This window comes from Myotis brandtii, unplaced genomic scaffold (genome assembly GCF_000412655.1).
Source record: "Myotis brandtii unplaced genomic scaffold, ASM41265v1 scaffold311, whole genome shotgun sequence".
Taxonomy (NCBI): Eukaryota; Metazoa; Chordata; class Mammalia; order Chiroptera; family Vespertilionidae; genus Myotis; species Myotis brandtii.
The window spans coordinates 140,251-161,795 of record NW_005361913.1 but is presented as its reverse complement, the minus strand read 5'-3'; the positions used below and the strand labels follow the sequence as shown (position 1 = coordinate 161,795).

Genomic DNA, 21,545 nt, shown 5'->3' with positions numbered 1-21,545 from the left:
ATTTTTGTAGAATGTCAAGGTCTCTCTAAAAGAAACTTAATTTTTTTTTAAAAATATATTCTCTAGCAGTTCCACTTTGATACCTGTTTGCCCGAGCAAGAGACTGCCAGCTCTCTGTCCCACAGCAGCGTGTGGAGTACTGACAAACACTGGGAGGGCGGTCTGGGACTGTGGTGCAAGTCTCCATTATTTCTACCTAGAAAAAAATAATGAACATTTACTGAGGACCTTCGATGTCATGAGGCATTTAAGTCCTCATCTCACTTAAGGACTGGCCAGTGTTAGGCTGGGCAATGCCTGTTTGCAAAAGAATAACTGACTGAAGAAAAATTTCCATTTCCCTTAACCCAATGATATGTGCCTACACTTACTGGCATTTCTTAAAGAAATACCAATTCCGTTTCATTTTAAAATAACTGTCTTCTTATTGTGGTGTCCCTGCGCCTTAGCTCTCTAGATTCTTTCAGGTACCACATTTCTCCTTCCTCTATCAGCTGGGAAAGGAAAGCTTCCTTTGTTTTCTTTCCTTTTATCGCAAAGACTGAGAGCATTACAGGGGCCTCCGCTCCCAGGATGTGGAGTCTGGGGCGAGGCATTTAGCTCAGAAGGCCCAAGGAGGGTTGGTTTGCAAAACCTTGTTCAAATTCAGCTCCTCAGTGGAGAGTTCTGGTTCACCCTGGGTGGGATTCAGCAGTGAGGGGTTTTGGTGAATGACTTGGTCTTGCCTGCTTCTTACCAGTGAGGCTGGGACTTGGGCCTCTGATCAGGTCCTTACAGTCAGTCCACCTTTCTCACGTCTTCATTTCTCCTGGTAATTGCGGGAGCAACTGCACTGGAGTTTGATACCCATTCTACCACTTCGGGGAAGTTACTCAGCCTCTTTGAGCCTAAGTTTCCTGGGCTGCAAAGGGAGGATAAATAATAACTGCTCTCCTACTGTACAAGATAGTTGTGAGCATGTGGAGGGCCTGTGGACCCAGCAATACCCATGGCTCCTGGTGGTGTGGGCGGGAGGAGGGGGAGAGACGTCTGGGCCTGTGTTGGAGAGTGGGGAGGGAACCCAGGGCTGCCATGTTCTAGCTGTCTGACCTCTGGCAGCCCTCCCGTGTTCAGTTTCTCTTAATAAAACAAGCATCCCAGGTAACTCAGGCTCTGTGAGAGTGAATTTGTTCCTTTAAGCCTGCCTGACGTCAACAGCCTTCTAACCACTCTTCCTGCTTCCCCCTTTGCCCCACCAGTGATCTTTTGGAAACATGATCTGATCCCATATGTCATGCTCCTGCCTCAAACCCTACAGTGACTCCTTGGGGCTTTTTATAAAAGGATTGTCCAGAACACTCCTGGTTTTAGCTCAGAGAGCCTCGTGTCCCAGGAAACCCCTCCATTAGTTGGTCACATTATAGAGTCTAGCAGAGTAACCCATCTGGTCCCAACCCACCTTCCTAGTCCTCATCTCTCACCATTCATCTCTGTTTACCTACGTGATTCAATGCACATTGGGACTAGCTGGGTAGTGTTTGACACAATGCTGATGCCCAGCCCGACCTCTTGAGAATCTAATTTTATTGTTTGGAGTGGGGCCTGAGTGTGGGCATCTTTTTAAAGCTCCCCAGTGGCTCTAAGGCACAGCCAAGGATGGGAGCCACTGCTCTGTTCTTGCAGATCTCCAGACCCCACATGCTGTTTCCTGTGCTTGAGTAGACCTTTCTCTTGTGTTCCTCCTGTTGGCTAATTCCTGATCATCTTCATCCTACTCAGGAGTCTCTTTCTCCAGGCAGCCCTCCGGGAGTCCTCCAGGTAAACTTAGCTACATCCCTCCACTGGGCTCCCAGGCTACGTGGGCTTCCTTCATCAGAACCCGATCATTCTGCATTGTGATTGTTGGTTTACTCCAACCCTCTCCCTCATTAGGTCTTGAGTTTCCTTCGGGAAGAGATTTTATCTTTCCTCCTTGTATCCCTGGAGCCAAGCAGGCTCTGGCACATTGCAGGCTCTCAGTAAGTAGTCAGTGAACAAATTAATCAAGACAAGGCCATCTGACCTCTTGTGAGTTACATTCTAAGAAAGAAACATCAACACAGCAACCCTAGTGTATTATAGGAGCAAGAGGTCAAGGAAAAAGCAGATCCAAGTACCATACAATATTTTAATGACTTTATAAACAACCTCTAATATTCAAATTAAATGAAATTCTTAGTTTTGCTCTTCTGTAGATGATGACCTTTTTTTTTTTTTTTTCTGTTCTGGGGGGAGAAAAAAAATATATCAGGAAATTCCTCCCTTACTGGCATTACCTGTCATAATACTGTGATTGGAAATGGTTCTCTGACTAACTCATTCGGGCCCTCCTTGTTCTTCCCTCAGCTGGCCTTCCTTGCGTGTTTGCAGAGAGGCAGGAAGGTTCACTGTTTCTGTCTTTAAAACTCTTTTATCGGCGGGCTTTCTGATCTTCAAAGCAGCCTGTATTCAATGTGACCCCACTCCCTTGACTCCCATGCTGGGGAGTGAGAGCTGTGGGTATTGTTGTCATTTTGACAACTTGCATATTTGGACAGCCTTGGACAGCCGGATTGTACAGACATGGCTAAATCTGCAGGATTTAAAGCAAGTCAGCATTTCCTAGCCCCCTTTCACCCCCAAATCTAGACACATTGAAAAATTAACACCAGACTGCAGAGTTAAGCAAACAGTACGTTTATAGATCCCCTTGCATTTGACCCACCCCCTGGGGCAACAGCCCTTATCCTCTGCCCATTATTGCAATCGAATCTTTGCAGTTGGTGTTCCTCAAACTCTCCCAACCTTTGTGATTATCTGTAGTGCTTAGTCCTGGACAAATTTGAAAGCTACGATGATGAGATCCAGCTCACACAACGAGCCCTGTCTCTGCTGGAGGAAAACAGATTCTGGGCTGGTGTGGTGTTCCCTGACATGTATCCCTGGACCAGCTCCCTACCATCCCACGTGAAGTACAAGATCCGGATGGACATAGATGTGGTGGAGAAAACCAATAAGATCAAAGACAGGTGAGGTTTCAGGCAATCTCATAAGGTCCTGGGCATCCCCAAGGATGTAAGAGGCAAGGAGAGGGGCCACCATCTTCTCCTAGGACAGGAGAGTCACTTGGAAAGGCAGGGGAACACTTTGGTATCAAAGAACTAAACTAACCAGTTGGTGGGGCCAGGAGAGCTCAGATACCCTCTCTTCATACCCTCAACTCTGCACTTTTCCCTGACTGGCCTTTGTGCATCTTGGAGATAGAAACCTCTAGGTACTGAATTATCTTCATGTGAAGATTCTGCAAATGGTGTTTCTTCAGAGTCACTGAGAAATTACATTTGGTACAGAGTGAGGGATTGAAACTGGACTCAGTCTCTAAATTAATACAGTTAAATGAGAGAAAATAGGAAATCTTGTAAAGCTCAAAGTAGAGTCCTTGAATGAAAGCAATTACAAGTCACGTTGTGGCTAATAGTCATAACTGAGATTTAAATTGTAACTAGAAATCAGAATTGGATAGCTTGATTGGGGAAGGGTTTCCAGAGTGGGTTCTGAGTCACCCTGTGCTTGTGAGGTGTCCATTCCCCTTCCCATCCTTCATCCCTCCCTCTGTTTTTCTCTTAGGTATTGGGATCCTGGTCCCAGAGCTGATCCCGTGGAAGATTTGCGATACATCTGGGGAGGGTTTGCCTATCTGCAGGACATGATTGAACAGGGGGTCACAAGGAGTCAGGCCCAGGCTGAGGTTCCTGTTGGAATTTACCTCCAGCAGATGCCATACCCATGCTTCGTGGATGACTCGTGAGTGGGAGGCTCCAAATCCCGTTCGCCGATGAGCTAATCAGTTTGCTGGGTGGGGTGGGGTGCTCCCCAGGCTTTAGTTTCTTTGTAGAGAAACCCGGGGACTAGGGCCAGCTTGGAGAGAATGGAGCTCTGACTGAGGAGTCCGCTTCTCCCAGGCTGGCTCCAGGCAGGGCCAGATGGGCAAGTGTAGTGGTGGGAGAAAGGAGTTGGTTTTGTGGGTGGAAAGGGGAAGGTGAAAATTAAATCAAATGAAGTGAGGTTGGGGGAGGGGATAAAGGCTTTTTAAATTTCTACTACATAGTATGTTTGGTATGTGGAAGGGTTCTGGTCAGTGTTTGCCCAATGATTGCCAAATCAACAAATGAGGACTCTGCATTGCAAGTAGGTCTGGTTCCTAGGAGCCTCGGAATAATGCAGCTCCTTCCCTCATTAACATTCCCATGATGTATGCTTAGTGAAAAGGTGGAGGAATGTGTTGGATGAGCTCAGGTCCTCCCTGCCTGCCCACCCCCATTCCCAGGCCTGTACATTTGTTGGCCAGTAACAAGCAAAGCAAGTAATGTACAGTTTTCTGAACATGCATTTGGGGGATGGTAAAGAGAGGGACAGAAAGGCAGAGGGGGCTGGGAGGGCTCATTTTCCATGGTGGATGGGGGCAGAAATGCTCCCAGGACAGAGGCAGAGATGTACAACTGGCTTAGGGATTCAACTCCTAGAAAAAACGGGGAAGTTCACCACAGTGTTCATGTGTGTCTGCGGAGAAAAGAAACATGCACAGCCTGAAGAAAGGAAGAGTAGAATTGCCAGCTGGCAAGACAATGAACTAAAGCTCAGTATGGGCACAGGAAACCCTCTTTCAACATCCTAGTACAATCCATTCTCCTTCCTTGACTGACTCTACAGAAGACTACAGAGATAACAGCGACCATTCTGTATCAGTTTGGGTTGCATCATTAGACAGAGATGGAAAGTGGAGCCAGGGGCAAAAGCCCAAGTTCCACTTTTAGGATCAGAATAGGAGTGACTGGCAAGGTAGTGGGGTAGACAGTGAGGAGACAATAAGGATTCTGGCCATTCAGTGTGTGAGAGCCCTCTGGTGGCAGGTCCCAAAAGTGCAGGATTTATGAATTTATAATTCTCTCCCTAGGGCCATCTTGAGTGAAATCCTCCCATGCTGTAATTGGGCCCTTCCTGTGACACCCAATAGTTTTCAATAGATAATAATTCCAAGGGATCTACTAGCATATCAAGCACAGGAAAACATGTATAAAGTTCACAATAGAGTAATTCTAGATTGTCAAATCTACCCTGCTTGCTGGGGTATCCACAGAGTTACTCCACAGGTACATAGCTGGTGGAGTCAGTGGCTATTGGATCAATGATTGATTTATTGGTGGCCTTCTGAAAGTGCCACTCTGATTAGTTATTTTGTGCATCTTCCTGCATAACTGGGGTTTGATCCTCCAGGGTAGATAGTGCTACCCCCTCGGGGAGCCCAAGTATTGATCTCACCACCACCAGTTCTCTTTATTTGTGGTCCATATTCTTGGACTTCAGTGTCAGTTGATATGTATCTGTCTACTCCAGTCACATGCTACATCAGCAAGTCTGCAGTACTTTCCTGCAAGATCTTACAAGTAGGTATATACTGTGTAACATACACTGAGTGGCCAGATTATTATGACCACCTGACGTTTGTAGGCAAATTAGCTATAATTTCACGCTGAAGTTGCTAGAGGGCCAGACCATTATAAATAAGGAAGCAGGTTGTTTACCATGACAGTAGAAGAGATTTTTTTCTGAAGATATGGGTAAACAACATGATTTAACAGCCTTTGAACATGGGAGATATATATATACTATAGTGCAATTTTATTTACACATTTTACTTATAAAGCATTCATCTGGGCCAACCAAAAAGCTACAATCCTGCTCTAATGAAAAAGTAATCCTTCAGGGGAAAGTGCAATGTATTAAAGATTCAAGCCCATTGGAGATTTTCCTGCCTTTCCTATACCAGGGCTTTGTTCTTAACACATTCATTCAACAAACATTTACTCTACCTCTACCAGGTACAGGGAATTCTACTACTCTGCTTCTCTCCTCTTGCTTCAGTTTTATGATCATCCTGAATCGCTGTTTCCCTATCTTCATGGTGCTGGCCTGGATCTATTCTGTTTCCATGACTGTAAAGAGCATCGTCTTGGAGAAGGAGTTGAGACTGAAGGAGACCTTGAAAAATCAGGGTGTCTCCAACACAGTGATTTGGTGTACCTGGTTCCTGGACAGCTTCTCTGTCATGTCAATGAGCATCTTCCTCCTGACAATATTCATCATGGTAAGCCAGATGGAAAAGGCCCAGAAAATCCTGAATCGTTTTCTTCCTCTCACCTTTCCTCCTGTTAATGAACTTGTCCCTAGAATAGTCACTGGCCACCAAGAATTGTATGACATGCAACTGCCCAGCCATTTCAGCCAAGGTAGAAGACAGAGAGACAAAGTCTCACCTAAGAAGCCACTGTGTCATAGTATCTTCCCTGCTCCTACTTCCTGCCCAGAGAGCCACAGTCTACATAGATTATCTAGCCCCTTTCCATGGACTATCTGTAGAAGCTGCTGTTAGCAGAGCCCAGTACAGGGTTATTTTATGTGCAAAGGGTTCTCTCCTTTTAAACACAGAAGAAATGAATACAAAGAGTATTCTCTTGGGATTACAGTCCTAACCACCAGCTGGGTTGGGAATGTGGAGAGCCTTTTCAGTGTATTAGGAGAGAAGTGTATGCCATCCATGCTGGACCATACCTGGTGCCTACTTGGTTCAGGACTGTTCCATTACATATCCTGTCCAACCAATACATATCCATTTAAATTAAATCCTATCCCTTCCTTATGCAGTAAAATGTACTAGATCTGAGGGGTTTTGATTTTAGTGTTGCACTCAAGTCCCGTGAACTAGAGCACTATCAAAACCAATGCTACCCTAGCCAGTTTGGCTCAGTGGATAGAGCATCAGCCTGCAGACCAAAGGGTCCTGGGTTCGATTCTTGGTTGCAGGCTCCTCCCTGGCTCAGGCCCTGGTCAGGGCTCGTGCAGGAGGCAACCAATCGATGTGTTTTTCTCACATCGATGTTTCTCTCTGTCTTTCCCTCTCTCTTGCACTCTCTTAAAAAAAAAAATCAATGGAAAAATATCCTTGGGTGAGCATTAACAACAACAAAAACTAATGCTGGTGTAGAGGTCATTCTGATCCACAGAGTTGAGGAAAAGCTGAGCACCTTGTCTTTCTCTAGGCGTCCCTTGTTCCTTCAGTCTGCTACTTTCCCCACTACCAAGACATTTGTGTCCTCAGAACTAAAGGAGTCAAAATGCATAAGCATCTGACTTACACAAAATGCATAAACCTGCATGACATCATGCAATGGACCATGAGACTTGTTGCTGGTGACATTGAGATCTGCCTGCCTAAGAATGAGCACTAGGACTTCAAAGCTTCTAAGATGTGAGGTAAAGAATGTTCACCATGAGTTGCTTGTACAAAAAGCTTCCGCCTTGTGGGAACCAGAACATTGTTCTTCTACTAATGATGGAAACAGAGCTTTCTACAGCAAAATAGGATTTTCCTTTTAATGACACTCCCATCTTTCCCTTGTCCTTCCTTCCCACCTCAGCTATGCAGGAAAGAAGCTGGAAGCTGGTACAATGGGAAGGTTCGCTTGTTATTCAAGCTATTAAGAGCAAAAAAGAAAAGTGGTTCTTACAGGAAACCAAAGCCAATGAGGGTTGAATCGGTCAAGTGAATTTCATCTCTGCCTTAAATCAATGAGAAATTATAAAGCCCTAGAAGTTTATAGGACTTTGCTTTGAGCTGAGATAAGAAATGGATTTCATTCTTCTGAGAATAGCAACAACCATCTTAAAATTCTTCCAGCCAAAAGCCACAGGGTTAGCTGTGGACTTGCTTTTATTGCATTGTGTGTGATTAAGGAGATTAAGGGAAAGGGGTGAGCTTTCCAGGGTGATGTGGAGACCTCTTCAACACAAAATCATAAGCTCTGAGTCTTAATCTTGACTTTTATTTAGATTTCCTCAAAGTTTAGTTATAGTTAAGCATGGCTTTCTTCCACCTCTCTTTGCCATGTGTTTTATTCTATTTTTAAAAATCTGTTCTACCAAAGCCCAGCTGGCACGAGAGCATGAATGGAAGAGAAAGAGTAGCAACAGCAGATAAGTAGCACATTTGTTCTACTCAACTCTCAAATGCCCATGACAAATCTTGCTAATTGGTCTCTCTTTTCCCCTGAGAGGAACCCAGTGCTGCAGGGCACCACTACCAATGATTCAGAACCAGCAAGAGATGAACCTTATTTGTATCTTTATGTTTCGAAGAACAGGGCAATCGATATATATATATTTGGAGTTATGCACAAAGGGTAAAAATCCTCATAGGGTGCCATAGCAAATAAGAACCAAGAAGCCCTAATTCATTTGAACATTTCAATTTATTCTATAATGTAACTGGCAGCAGCTCATTTATTAAAAATAGCTAGTTTAGATCTATTCTTTATATAGCCAAAGTGATTGAATCATTAGCTAATGTGAAGATACTGAGTATTACTCACAGGTTCTATGAAATGAGTTTGTATAATATTATGGACGGGGAGGTATTAATCTACTTTCAGGTGATATGGATTAATTACTGATATTTTCACCTATGTGAGTGACAAATCTCAGAATACAAGTACAAATGATTTACTCAGTAGGCCAGGCCCCAGGCAAAATGTAAAAGCGTATTGAGTGGTCTCCCATCCCCCTCTTTTTATTTATTTTTTTAGCATGAACCCATTGCTGCCTTTATATGCTGTAAAATGAGTTTCTTGGCTAATTCCATCTCCCTCTTTTGTTCCTCATCTGCTAAGTATACCCCAGAGCTGTTGATGGTCCAAGACCCCTATGCAGATCTTCCTCCTCTGCTCAAATCCCACCAAGGATTTGCTTAATTAACACATAGTAATTAGTTGGTAATTCTAATGTGTTACCCTGCTATGGAAATGGCATTCCTAGAATTTAAGGGACTCAATACGTTGAGTCTTAAATGTGGAAATTTAGGCACCAACAACAGGCTGGTGGAAGAGATCCCTCTGGGGCGAGGGCTTCTTAAGTTCCTGGATTCACTGGTTGAGGTCATCCCTTGAGAGGGACGGTCACCCCTGGATCTGGATGCAAGTTACTCACTCAAGTGGTCTCTTTGGTTTCAGCATGGAAGGATCCTGCATTACAGCAACCCCTTCATCCTCTTCCTGTTCCTGCTGGCTTTCTCCACCGCCACAATCATGCAGTGCTTCCTGCTCAGCACCTTCTTCTCCAGGGCCAGCCTGGCCGCAGCCTGCAGTGGTGTCCTCTACCTCACCCTCTACCTGCCTCACATCCTCTGCTTCGCCTGGCAAGACCGAATGACAGCCGACCTGAAGATGGCTATGGTGAGGGACCCAGGGCTCACCCCTGGCATCTGATACAATTCCTCTGATGGGTCTATAGCAATCCAAGAGGACTGGCCCACCTTTCGAAGGGATCCACTTTGCCTTTTGGCTCAAAGGGACGTAGTAAGGCTTAAGGACACCGGGGTATAGGAATGACCTGACGGTTCCTCCCCACCAAACCTGCTTGATTAGTCTGCCCTGGGAAGTAATTGAAAACCAGTTCAGTTCATAGGTCCTTTGTGTGGCCACAAGGGGAAAACAGCCAGACCCACTTCACTCAGTTTTCTTCTCCTGGCCTTTGACCAGATTCAGAAGTAAGGAAGCTTGCCCCCTTAACTGTTCTGTCCAGAAAGATGTTCCCATGAATGAAAAGTTTTGTTTTTTGCCAAAAGAATTTCAACTGGAGCAGCTCTCCAAGTGTCTTTATCATACTCCACCACTGCATGCAGAAAGGGGTACAGGAATGAGCCGGTCCAGAGTCAGGCTCTCTTGCCAGGAGAGGTCTCCGGAAAATGGACTTCCGATTGCCCAAGAGACCTCTTAGTTCATGATTCCCAAACACCACTGTTTTTTCTTTAATCATTTTCAAATAGGCTATTTCTCCTCTCCTTAACCAGGCTAAAGAACTTCTGGGCCCTGTGGGGTGCAGTTTCTTCCAGAATCTCCCTGTCCACAGTTCTTTGTGCGGTACAGTTGGGAAGGGCTACCACCTGCTTCTCGTTGGGGAAAGATCTGAGGTCTAAGTTGTTCTCACAATTCAAACTTATTTGGCTCCAGAGCTGCTAGGGCATCTGCCTTTTATTTTTTGTGTTAAATAAGAAACTAATTGCTGTATTTATAGCACCAATTTCTAAAATAATCACAATGGGCTAGTAGCAAGAAATCCTTTGGACTCTACCTGGGGGTAGAGCTGGACGGTCTTGGTATACTGGTTAGATGATCAGTATTTTGAGACCACAGCTAGATTCTTGGGTGTGTGGATCCACCAGAAAGCTATAATTCTGGCAACTGTGTGGATCATGGCTGGGCTGAGATTTAAAAAAATGATTTATGTGATCATATAGCTAAAGAACCCCTTCTTTTTGCAGAGAAACATTCTGAACCCAACCTTAGGTCCTCCAAACTATGGGGAGGCCTCTGAGCAGAGGAAATGGGAATAGCCCATCCCTCTGCCTGTGCCTATGTGCTTTCTGTCAGGTCAGGGGCCAGTGTGAGGACATGGCTGGGGAACTTCCTCTTAAGGCATCCTTCTCTGCACACTACCTATTCTCTTGACTAGTACTCTCCACAGAGAACCTAAAAAAGAATGTCTCCAGTCTGGAGATGGGGAAAGGTGAGATAGTCAATGTTATCTGAGACCTTTCTGGGCTCTGACAGATCTCAGAAGGTCATGAGACCATCCCTTGCGTAGCCCCTTATCCTGCCCTAGGAAACCAATGACTTTGTGGACCCTTCTAATGGGATTCTCACAAAGCTGCTCAAGTTAGCTTCTTTGTTCTTAAGAATGAGGTAGAAAGGAGGAGGAAGGGTAGGGAGGAAGACCTGAGGACCTTTGGTTTTTCAGTGTGCATTGTGTTTGTCTTCTCCATAAAACAACTGTGTTCCATTGATCAGGGAAGAGGTGGCCTAGTGGGTAGTAGGCAGGAGTCTCTGAGACCTTGGAGGCATTCCTATAATTCTTGTCCTGTGGGAAGACTGCCTTAACCCCTCCCTGAGGCTTTACACCTGAACACATTGAGGACCCTCTTTTGGCCCTTCTCCCTACCTTGTGAGCATCTGAGCACTGCCAGGTTGGGTAAGAATCCCTCTGCTCACCTCATGTGCCCTCTTTGTCCCACTGCAGAGCCTGCTGTCTCCTGTGGCATTTGGCTTTGGCACTGAGTACCTGGCTCGCTTTGAGGAGCAAGGCCTGGGGCTGCAGTGGAGCAATATTGGGAAAAGTCCGATGGAAGGAGATGAATTCAGTTTCCTGATGTCCATGAAAATGATGCTCCTCGATGCTGCTCTGTATGGCTTGCTTGCCTGGTACCTTGACCAGGTGTTTCCAGGTAACTGTTCCTATTCATTGGGTAAAAGTAATTGAGTTCTTCAGATCCCCAGCCCTACCCTTTCATCTAGTTTAAATCTCATCTTTTCTGAACTCTTTCAATTTGGGTTCTCAGAACCAGCATTTGAAACTAAAATCCAGGAGTCAAAAATCCTCAAGTGAATGCTGTTGACTCCACAACTGAAGTAGATCCAGAATCCGATCCCTTGTCCCCATCTCTACACAAGGTTCCCAGGCCTCCTTCCGCTACTACCTCCTACCAGTCTGTTCTCCCAACTGTATTCAGAGATCCTTTAGATTTAGGTTACACAGTGTTAACCTTCCATTCAAGTCTCTCCAGTGGCATTTTCTCTTGTTCAGAGTAAAATCCAATGTCCTAACCCTGGTCTACAAGACTCTTCATTACCAGCCTCAACTATCTTCCTCATCTCCTATCACCCCCATGTGTCTCTGCTGCAGCAACACCAGCCTCCTTACTGGTAGTTCTTCAATACACTGAGTTCATTTCCTCCTCAGGACCTTTGCACCTCCTGTTCTTAGTGTCTGGAGAGTGTTTCTACACACACACACACACACACACACACACACACACTCATATCTGAAGGCTTGCTTCCTCACTTTGTTCAGGTCTCTAGTCTCATGTCATCTTATCACTGGGATCTTTCCAGACTGAAAATATCTAACCCAATGTTAATAATAATCCTTTAGTGCTAATGTTCCCTTATCCTACTTTGTTTTATTTTTAAAAAATCACCATCTGACATGATATTTCTTTATGTGTTTGTGTATTAACCTCTCCTAATAGAATGTGGACCATGAGGGCAGGGCCCTGGTCTATTTTGTTCACTATTATAGTTTCAGTGCCTAGAATAGTACCCTACTTTGGGTAGATAAATATCTTCATTATGGAAAATCAGCTCCTGAATTAAAATGTTCTGTTTTTGCATATTTTTGTATTTGCTTTGGAGAAATCAGATTTTCCTTCAAATTAATCTTTCCTGGTAGCTAGAGAAGTCCCACCTCCATTTGAGTGGTCTCCAAGCCAACCAGCAGCCACCTTGTGCTAAGGCTTCCATGGCTTGGCTCTCGATGCTGTAGCCAGGAGCTGGCAGGGGAGAAGGAGGCTGAGCCTCCTCCCTGGCAAGGGACAGCTCTCAGATCATCTCAGGGCAGCATTTGCTGGCAGAAATATGAAGGCAGCAAGTCTGAAATAGGACAAAGATCACTAGGCTGAGTCAGGAGGCCTGGGTTTGGATCAGGCTGTTATAACAAAGTACCACAAACTGGAGGCTTAAAACAACAGAAATTTGTCATCTCACAGATTCTGGAGGCTAAAAAGCCAAAGTCAAGGAGCTGGCAGAGCCATGCTCCCTCTGAAACCTGTATGGGAAGGACCCTGCCTTACCTCTTCGTAGCTTCTGTTGGTTTCTCAGCAATCCTTGGAATTTCTTGGATTGTAGATGCGTCACTAAAATCCTCCCTCTTCACATGTTGTTCTCTCTGTGTCTATTTTCACGTGGTCATCCTCTTATAAGGACATCAGTCACATTGGATTAGGGGCCCACCCTACTGCAGTGTGACTTAATCTCAACTAATCACACCTGCAATGATTCTATTTCCTTTTTTTTTTTTTTTAATCCTCATCAGAGGATATATTTTCCATTGATTTTCAGAGAGAGTGGAAGGGAGGGAGAGGAGAGAGAGAGAGAGAGAGAGAGAGAGAAACATCAATGTGAGAGAGACACATCAATTGGTAACCTCCCACACACACCCTGAATGGGGTGGGGGTTGAACCTGCAACCCAGGTGCATGCCCTTGACTGGGAATCGAACCTGAGACCCTTATATGTGCAGGGTGATGCTCTAACCACTGAGAACACCAACCAGGGCACAATGACTTGATTTCCAAACAAGGCCCAGATTATGAGGACTCTGGTGTCTTTGTTTCTGATACCAAATGTGTCATTTTTCCAACACCAAACAGTTCTCCAATTCAATTAAACAATTCAATTCAATTCTGATAGTAATTTTCCAGAATTAGTGCAGACCCCACAGGTTCAGTCCCATAGACTGCTCCAATTTCAGACGCCAGCTGCAAATGCTGTGCCCAGGCTGCCACACTTTGGCCAGCTGACTACAAATTCAATATTTGTAGTCAGCTGGCCAAATATTGACCCCTCCACTTTCGGTTCAATATTTCACTAGAACAACTCACCAGAACTCAGGGAAGTGGTCTACTTAGTTACAGCTCCATAATAAAGAATACAACTTAGGAACAGACAAATGAAGGGATTAATAGGGTGAGGTAGAGGAGGGGTGGTTCATGGAGCTTCCCTGCTCTCTCCAGGTGCACTACCCTCCAAGCTCCTGAATTTTATTGTTCAAGTTTTTATAACCCCATCTCTAGAGATGGCGGGTGGGACTGAAAGTTCCCATCCACTTTTTACATATTTGGTTTTTCTGGTGACCACGCCCCGTCATAAAGCTATTTAGGGGCCCCTCAGAATCACCTCAGTAGCATAAATTCAGGTGTGGTTGACAAATGGGCTCATTATGAATAACAAGTCCAAGGGTTTTAGTTCTGCCAGAAACTGAAAATGAAGACCACTTATGTTTTATATTCTACTACAGACCTCAGCACATCATTTTTTGGCGAGGAGGCTACACAATTCAACCCGTAACAGTGACTTTGAGCAATACACTTGAGTTTGCTCAGCTGCAGTTTTTTTCTGTCTAACTAGGCCATTAGAAGGAGATAAGTGAAAATTAGCTGAATTGAGAATGAAACTTACGCATAATTCAAGAACTTTATTTTAGCCAAGCTAAAGCTTTAATTTGTTCAACAACTATTTACCAAGCAGCACCCGAGTGTTAGGTTTACCACCAGGTTCTGGAAACGGGGTGAAAAAGACAGACCCAGGTCTGCCCTAAAGGGGCTTACAGTCTAGCGGCGGCCATAAAACATGGGGTAACTACTAAGTAAGAAAAGATAATATTCTGGCAAAATCAACATTTTACAGGGAGCAAAGCTTGCTAAGCAGTGGTTCTCAACCTTCCTAATGCCGCGACCCTTTAATACAGTTCCTCATGTTGTGGTGACCCCCAACCACAAAATTATTTTCGTTGCTACTTCATAACTGTAATTTTGCTACTGTTATAAATCGTAATGTAAATATCTGATATGCAGGATGTATTTTCATTGTTACAAATTGAACATAATTAAAGCATAGTGATTAATCACAAAAACAATATGTAATTATATATGTGTTTTCCAATGGTCTTAGGCGACCCCTGTGAAAGGGTCGTTCAACCCCCAAAGGGGTCGCGACCCACAGGTTGAGAACCACTGTTCTAAACTAATAGCCATTCATTGACGTGAGGGGGGGGGGGGGGGGGGGGAGAGTTTAAATCAGTGATATTAGAACCAGTATGCCAGTGTTAGAATCCCTGCACCTCTGTTTTATTAGCTGTGACCTTGGGTAGATGACTCAAACTCAGTATGCCTTCATCTCCTTTTCCACGGGAATACTACTCCCACCTATCTCCTAAGCTTGCTTTGAGGAGTAAATTATTTAACATGTGGAACGTGCTAATAGTAATGCCTGACACAGAAAGAGCATCTAATGAATGTTAGTGGTTGTCATCTTATTATTACCTGGTAATTATTGAAAAGGGCAAGATTAAATTCTGTAATAAAATGTTTTCTTAGAAAACTATATGTCGCCCAAGATCATCAGTCTTAGTGTTGCTGGTTCCACCTAAAAAACATGACCTTTTGGATTAAAACATGTTGGAAGGAGTAGTCTTTGTGGTATCCCATGGATAGCTGTGTGAAGGCTTATGAACTACAAATATCTGTAGTGACAACTGGAGGTTTAGATAAATTCTAGATCTTATAGAACTGTGGTGAGGCAGGATGACGTGGGCTTTCTCTCTTTATTTCCTTATTTTTAGGGGACTATGGAACACCACTTCCTTGGTACTTCCTTCTGCAAGAGTCCTATTGGCTTGGTGGCGAAGGTGAGTTTCTTTTAACTTAAAAATTAAAAAAGCACATGTTAATGTTTGAAACTAACTTCTTTGGCTACACATGGGCTATGTGTAGGTTACAGAGGTGGCTCTTACATCAAGTGTGTGATTCCTGATTGCTCTGCTGCCTCCTGGGAGCTCAGCCACACAGCTTCTGGGAACCCACCTTTTGTGAGTCTGGGCCAGAGGGCGTGGCTGAGCATTGCACAGCTTTCGCCCAGTGGATTAAACTGCCCTAGTAAAAGAAGGCCAAACCACTTTAGGGTACACATGACCTCTGCAGCTTTTCAGTTTAAAGCCAAGAGATCCACAGAATCATGAAGGAACCTTTGCATTCATCTTCTCCTGCTTCCTTTTTCATTTCTCTTCACCTTTTCAAAGTATGAACTAATTCATTCCCTTTAGGGTAAGGACTCGACCAGAGGCTGAGGCGGGGCTGTGGTCTTCAAGGCAAATATCTCAGGCTCTCCTCGCATTGATCTTCATGGTGGTTGTGGAAGAGGGCTCAAAGGGCATTTGGCCACAATGCATCTTAGATAACATTTGCCTTTCCTACTGAACAGGACAGGAGGCCTGAAAGAGAGTTCCAGAAAAGCCACAGATTCTTTTGTGAGGTTAGAGAAGGCAGCAAACATTCCTAACCTGAGAGCTCGGGACTCCCCCGGAGCTGGGAGGTTCTGGAAACAAAGGAAATATTTTCCAATCTGTTTATTCCTCATCTACCTGCTTTTAACTTTATATTATTGGGCCTGTGCCAGCATTTATCCTTTAAGCACTAAGATAGGTGTTTGTTTTCTCTAGGGGATTAGCCTCGGGCCTTTAAAAGGCTTGGGTGGGTTTTTTTCTTTTTTTAATGCTTCAAACAAACAGCACTTCCACAGCTCAGTATTTTTCCATTACGTTGGTTTGTCTGTCTTATCTATTTATAAACTTCTAAATTTCTACTATAGTAAAGTTGTAATCCATTAAATTATGAATGGGAATATTCTAAAGTTATAAATGGGAATTTTCAACACAAGTGTGTGTTTCTGAAATGTTTCTAATTTCAATGAATATCAAGATTTGTGGGCTTTTCCCCCTCTACAATCTCAGCAGATTCTCTGCCTCTCAAAAATATAAAAATAAAATTAGGACAAATGTGCTCCTTCAAAAATGAGTCACATATTTTTGCCAACAGAAGCCCAATATTTTTCATTTGTCTCACAGGCTAGATTGAACTAGATTCCTAAATCTCTCTATAATCAGAAGAGAGCTGGGCTTCTCCACCTAACCCCCTCCTTTCACAGATGAAGAAATCGAGCCCAAGAGACACCTAGTGTCTTGCCCAAGTTCCCATTGGTCACGTGGGACAAAGTCTGGAACTGGGACCACATTTCCTAACAAGGAACTCACTCCAAAGAATAAAGTATTTAGAAGAATATTTCCTCCTACTATTTTATTACACGTTAGTACAGTATCATAACTAATAATGGTCAAAGGAATCATGGACAATAGATTAAAAACCCTTCAGGAAGCAGAAGTGGAGGTACGGGAGTGACCACCAGGCCAGTATTTGCCACTGCACTACACACCTGTGCATCCACAGAGGGTAGTGTGGACAGAGGCCCTGGCTGGCTGCTGCATCATAAACTCACCCATTCATGTGGGTGAGCTTGAGGAGGAGCCTTAGGGGCTTGGTGACAGTGGTTCCTTCTGCCCCTGCTGTCCTCTCTGGCTGGCTGGCTCTCCTGCTTCTCTTCCCCTTCCAGGATGTCCTGCTGTCCTTTTAAATCAAATGCCGAGGTTACAAAAAAATGCCTCTCTGTGTGTGTATATGGGTGGGTGTGGGGGTGTGGTGTGAGAGAGTATGTGTGAGTGTGAGAATGTGTCTGTGACATACATGTGGGGGGTGTGTGTGTGTGTGTGTGTGTGTGTGTGTGTGTGTTTATATAAACCATACTTCACCACCAGGGTCAACTCTGGTAAACCATTTCTCAGCCTGTAAATTAAGCTGGCTGCCCATGACATCACATTGAATGGACTTTTCCTCAAGGTTCACCACAGCTTTGACATGTTTGGGATTGGAGTGAAAAGCACTTCTGGTGAGACAGCGAAAATTAACCCACTTCAAATTCAGTCTTGGTTTTGTTAATATATATTTTTAATCACAATATCCGACATCGAGGCCTCTCCTGGCATGTTAAGGGGATAAAGTGAAACTCCTGTTAAAAAAAACAAAACTCCCCCTGCACTGGGCAAAGGTCACACAATGTGGCCACTGGGGGCACCGCTAGCCACTTTCAGAACCTCACAGACCTGCAGGTCAGAAGTTGCAGGGCCCTGCTCAGGGCTGGTCCCTGGGAATGCTGACTTGGCCTTTGTTGTTGTTGTTGTTAATCCTCACCCAAGGATATTTTCCAATAATTTTTAGGGAGAGTAGAAGAGAGAGGGAAAGACAGAGAAACATCGATGTGTCCCTCACATCAACTGGTTGCCTCCTGCATGAGCCCCGACCAGGGCCTGGGCTGGGGAAGAGCCTGCAACCAAGGTACATGTCCCTGACCGGAATCAAACCTGTGACCCTTTGGTCCACAGGCCAACACTCTATCCACTGAGCCAAACCGGCTAGCAGGGGTGGGCAAACTATTTGACTCGAGGGCCACAATGGGTTCTTAAACTGGACCGGAGGGCCGGAACAAAAGCATGGATGGAGTGTTTGTGTGAACTAATATAAATTCAAAGTAAACATCATTACATAAAAGGGGTTGGTCCTTTTTTTTTTTTTAGTTTTATTCATTTCAAACGGGCCAGATCCGGCCCGCGGGCCGTAGTTTGCCCACGGCTGGGCTAGGGGCTGACTTGGCCTTTTGAGGAAACTGTGTTTTCCAGTTATGATAGGAAACTCTGCCCCGACCCCCGTTTTCTGCATTTGCTGGTGCACAGCTCTCATCAGGAAAGTGGCTGTGCCTTCTGATTGGTGCAGGATGTTCAACCAGAGAAGCAAGGGCCCTGGAAAGGACAGAACCCGTAACAGAGGAAATGGAGGACCCGGAACACCCAGAAGGAGTAACAGGTAACAACCTCAGTAAAGAATGCAGAGCAGAGACAGGGAAAAGGAACCCAGGAAACTGGCGTTCTCTGTTGACAAGGGTTAACCCTGAGAGCTTCCCAGGGTCCAGCTGCACGTTTGCGGAATGAATGGTCCAGCCAGACATGAACGCATATTTCCTGGAGAAAGCAAATACCAAGTATGTTGCCTTGTTAGGCAAATCCCAAGTGAGTTGCACAAATGTGCTGACTTCCGAGGATTTAGCAAGAACAATAACTTGGGTCACTGGGACTTAAGGCGGATATGAGCTATAAGGAAAGACAAAAATAAATGCTTCTGTGCGCTGGGGGAAGAGTGTAGTGGTGCTGACTTCACTCGTGGTTCACAAATCTAGATGCCCATTCATTCAAGTCCTCAAAAGCCTTTCCTGGCCGTGGAGGTTACCTAATTCCGAGCTGATGAACGAGGCTATAAGTGTTCCTGTGGCCTTTGCCTCCCTTCCCTTCCCTTCCCTCTCGAACCAGTTCTGTGCTTCCCAATGTGCTCCATTCTCTAAGCATATGCATTTCTCTGCGGATGCTAAATGCTCTTGCTCTTCTCACCCTGGGTTAGAGAGGCAGCCTGGCCTCTGACTTTGCCTGGCGTTGCACGAGAGGTTCGGGCCTCTGCGCTTCTGGCCCACGCCCGGTGCCGTTTCACAGGGCTGAGGTCAGTGGCCTGCAGCTCCTCAGAGAGGCGATTTGCAGTCAACAGCGCATCTGGAAAGACCCTTCTCCCTGAGTGAAAAACCGAGACTGAAATCAAGGGGCTGGAGGCTGGTCCCGTCTGTTATAGGCAAGGCCAGGAGGAACCGAGATAAGAAGGTTTGGGATGTTTTTTGCAGGAGAGTAAATGCCCAGAACTACAATGCTAAGATGGAAATTAAGTCGTGCTGTATAGGGTGAACCAAAGCAGGGAGAGACCAGAGGCCAGGGAGACTCGGACACTACAGTGATGAGGGTCTGCAGTGGAGGGGCATGTGGGAGTAGAAAAGTGCAGGGGTTGAGTTTGAGGGACAGTATAGGGGAAAAGTGGACTGTCCTACTCACTTCACTGGAGAAACTCTGGAGTTGTCCACGTGGCCTCAAATATTTGAGCCAAGGTGACTAGGAGAATGGCTCCCATAATGGACATGAGAGAGTCTGAAGGACAGTGTTATTTGGGAAAAAGAGGAGGCTGAGCTGCTACAGAAATCCATGAGGAAATGCCCCACGGACTGTTGGAAATGAGGGCCTGGGATTGAAGATTGAGTTTAGGGCTGACTCCCCATATAGATAGTAAGTGCACTGTGGGTTCAAATCCCATCTCTGCCACTCATGTACCTTGTGACCTTGATTGGACCCTTGATGTCTCTGAGTCTTAGGTTTCCTCATCTATAGAAATGGGCATAATAATATGTATCCCATGGAGCTGTTAAAAGGGTGAAATGGGGTATTCTATATAAAGCACTTAAAATAGTGCCTGTTCAACTAGGTACTACTATTACCGTTATTATTCTGTAGTCATCCTTACAAAGGTCACAGCTAAAGCCATGGGGGCAGGTGAAATTATAGGCAGAAGACAGTGGTCTGAAGAAAGGATTATGGGGAATGTGTACATTAGACGTCATATTTACCTCGTGTTCATTTTTCCCTCCAAGACTCCTTCTTTGAACGTGAGCTTCCAGGCCTGGTTCCTGGGGTGTGTGTGAAGAACCTGGTAAAGGTTTTTGAGCCTTATGGCAGGCCAGCCGTGGACCGTCTTAGCATTAATTTCTATGAAAACCAGATCACCGCCTTCCTTGGTCACAACGGAGCAGGGAAAACCACCACCTTGTGAGTCTTCAGGCGAAGATGCTGTATTGCCATTTGTCCTGTCATTTTCCAGCTCTATTATTTCCCTCTTAGCTTCAACCTACTCTTTCCCACTGAGTTTTAGTGACAAAAAAATGTGCTCTATATTTGTGTCCCAGGGATGTATAAAGCACACTGCAGTAGTCAATGCTCGCTGACATATATTGTTTCATTTGATCCTCACAAGGAGTTGTAGAGGGAGGTGGGGTATGTTTATTGCCCCCTTTGTGTGCCAAGGAAGTAGACATCCAGAGAGTTGAAGTGACTTCCTGAGCCACCAAGTCATAATGGTTCAGTGGGGGAAGAGCCAGGGCCCCCACAATTGTCCCTTGTCCCTGACAGTGCAAGTCCTTCTCCCTGCCCCCCAGCCCCCCTAGTGTTACTGTCATCAACGGTGGTGATAAAGTTATGACCATCATCATATGCCCACAGTCAATATAGTTCTTACTTATTTGCAAAGAGCATTCCTTTTCCTACCTATGGTGGTAGTTCTGGAGAAAGTAAAAAGGGTGCAGTCTCTAGAGCAAGCATGTCGAACTCAGAGGCTAACATGGGCCAAATAAACAAGGTTTAAGTTTATGTGGGCCACACAAAAAAAAGCTTCAAAATTCATAGAAATGTAGGTTTATTTTGATAGAGACATGCTGAATACAAAGGGAAGAAATAAATAAGTAATCATTAACATAAAATAATAGAACATTTTAATAAAAATTAATATTTTTTTCTTGAACATTAACTTACCAGACACTGAAAAACTACACAAATTACTAAGCATAATACAAATAAGCCTATTTTTCTTATTCTCTGAAAGTGAAATATTTCATCTTGCACACACCAAACAAGTCAGTCCAAGACTGATGACATGGCAATAGGCTGCTAAAATATTCGCTGCTAGTATTAGTGGAGAGAAATGGTGCGCCTGTGCGTAAGACATGTAAGGCGTGTAAGGAAAATGAATGCAACATGATTCTAGTAATCAGTCATTAGTGAACGTTGTAGCTTGTTATTAATAACTAGTGACCTGGTGCACGAAATTCATGCACATTAAAAGAGAATTAATTAGAGGAAATATTTTAATATTGCTATTTGCCCTTTATCTATAATAGAAGTGTCAGAGATGAAAGAAAATTAGTAAAATATATATAAAAATCTCCCTCCTGTCAGAGTCTGGAGCATGCCGTGGGACCCAGAGTCAAGTCCCTGCCCACCTGCGCACACCTCGAAATCACACGAGACCCAGACCCGGCCGGCCCCACCCCTGTCAAGCCCTGCAAGGGGGGGGGGGGGGCG

General features: G+C 44.8%; 1 protein-coding gene across 2 annotated transcripts in view; it reads left to right on the top strand.

The window, feature by feature from the left end:
- ABCA4 (ATP-binding cassette, sub-family A (ABC1), member 4) overlaps positions 1 to 21,545 on the top strand; it is a 130,232-nt gene that overhangs the window by 55,212 nt on the left and 53,475 nt on the right. For both annotated transcript variants that reach the window (XM_014542676.1, XM_014542675.1), the window contains 8 exons: positions 2,821 to 3,026; positions 3,625 to 3,801; positions 5,920 to 6,142; positions 9,060 to 9,281; positions 11,125 to 11,329; positions 15,282 to 15,347; positions 18,319 to 18,408; positions 20,063 to 20,237. In XM_014542676.1, the coding sequence (XP_014398162.1) occupies positions 2,821 to 3,026; positions 3,625 to 3,801; positions 5,920 to 6,142; positions 9,060 to 9,281; positions 11,125 to 11,329; positions 15,282 to 15,347; positions 18,319 to 18,408; positions 20,063 to 20,237 (1,364 nt within the window). The remainder of the gene's footprint in view (positions 1 to 2,820; positions 3,027 to 3,624; positions 3,802 to 5,919; positions 6,143 to 9,059; positions 9,282 to 11,124; positions 11,330 to 15,281; positions 15,348 to 18,318; positions 18,409 to 20,062; positions 20,238 to 21,545) is intronic.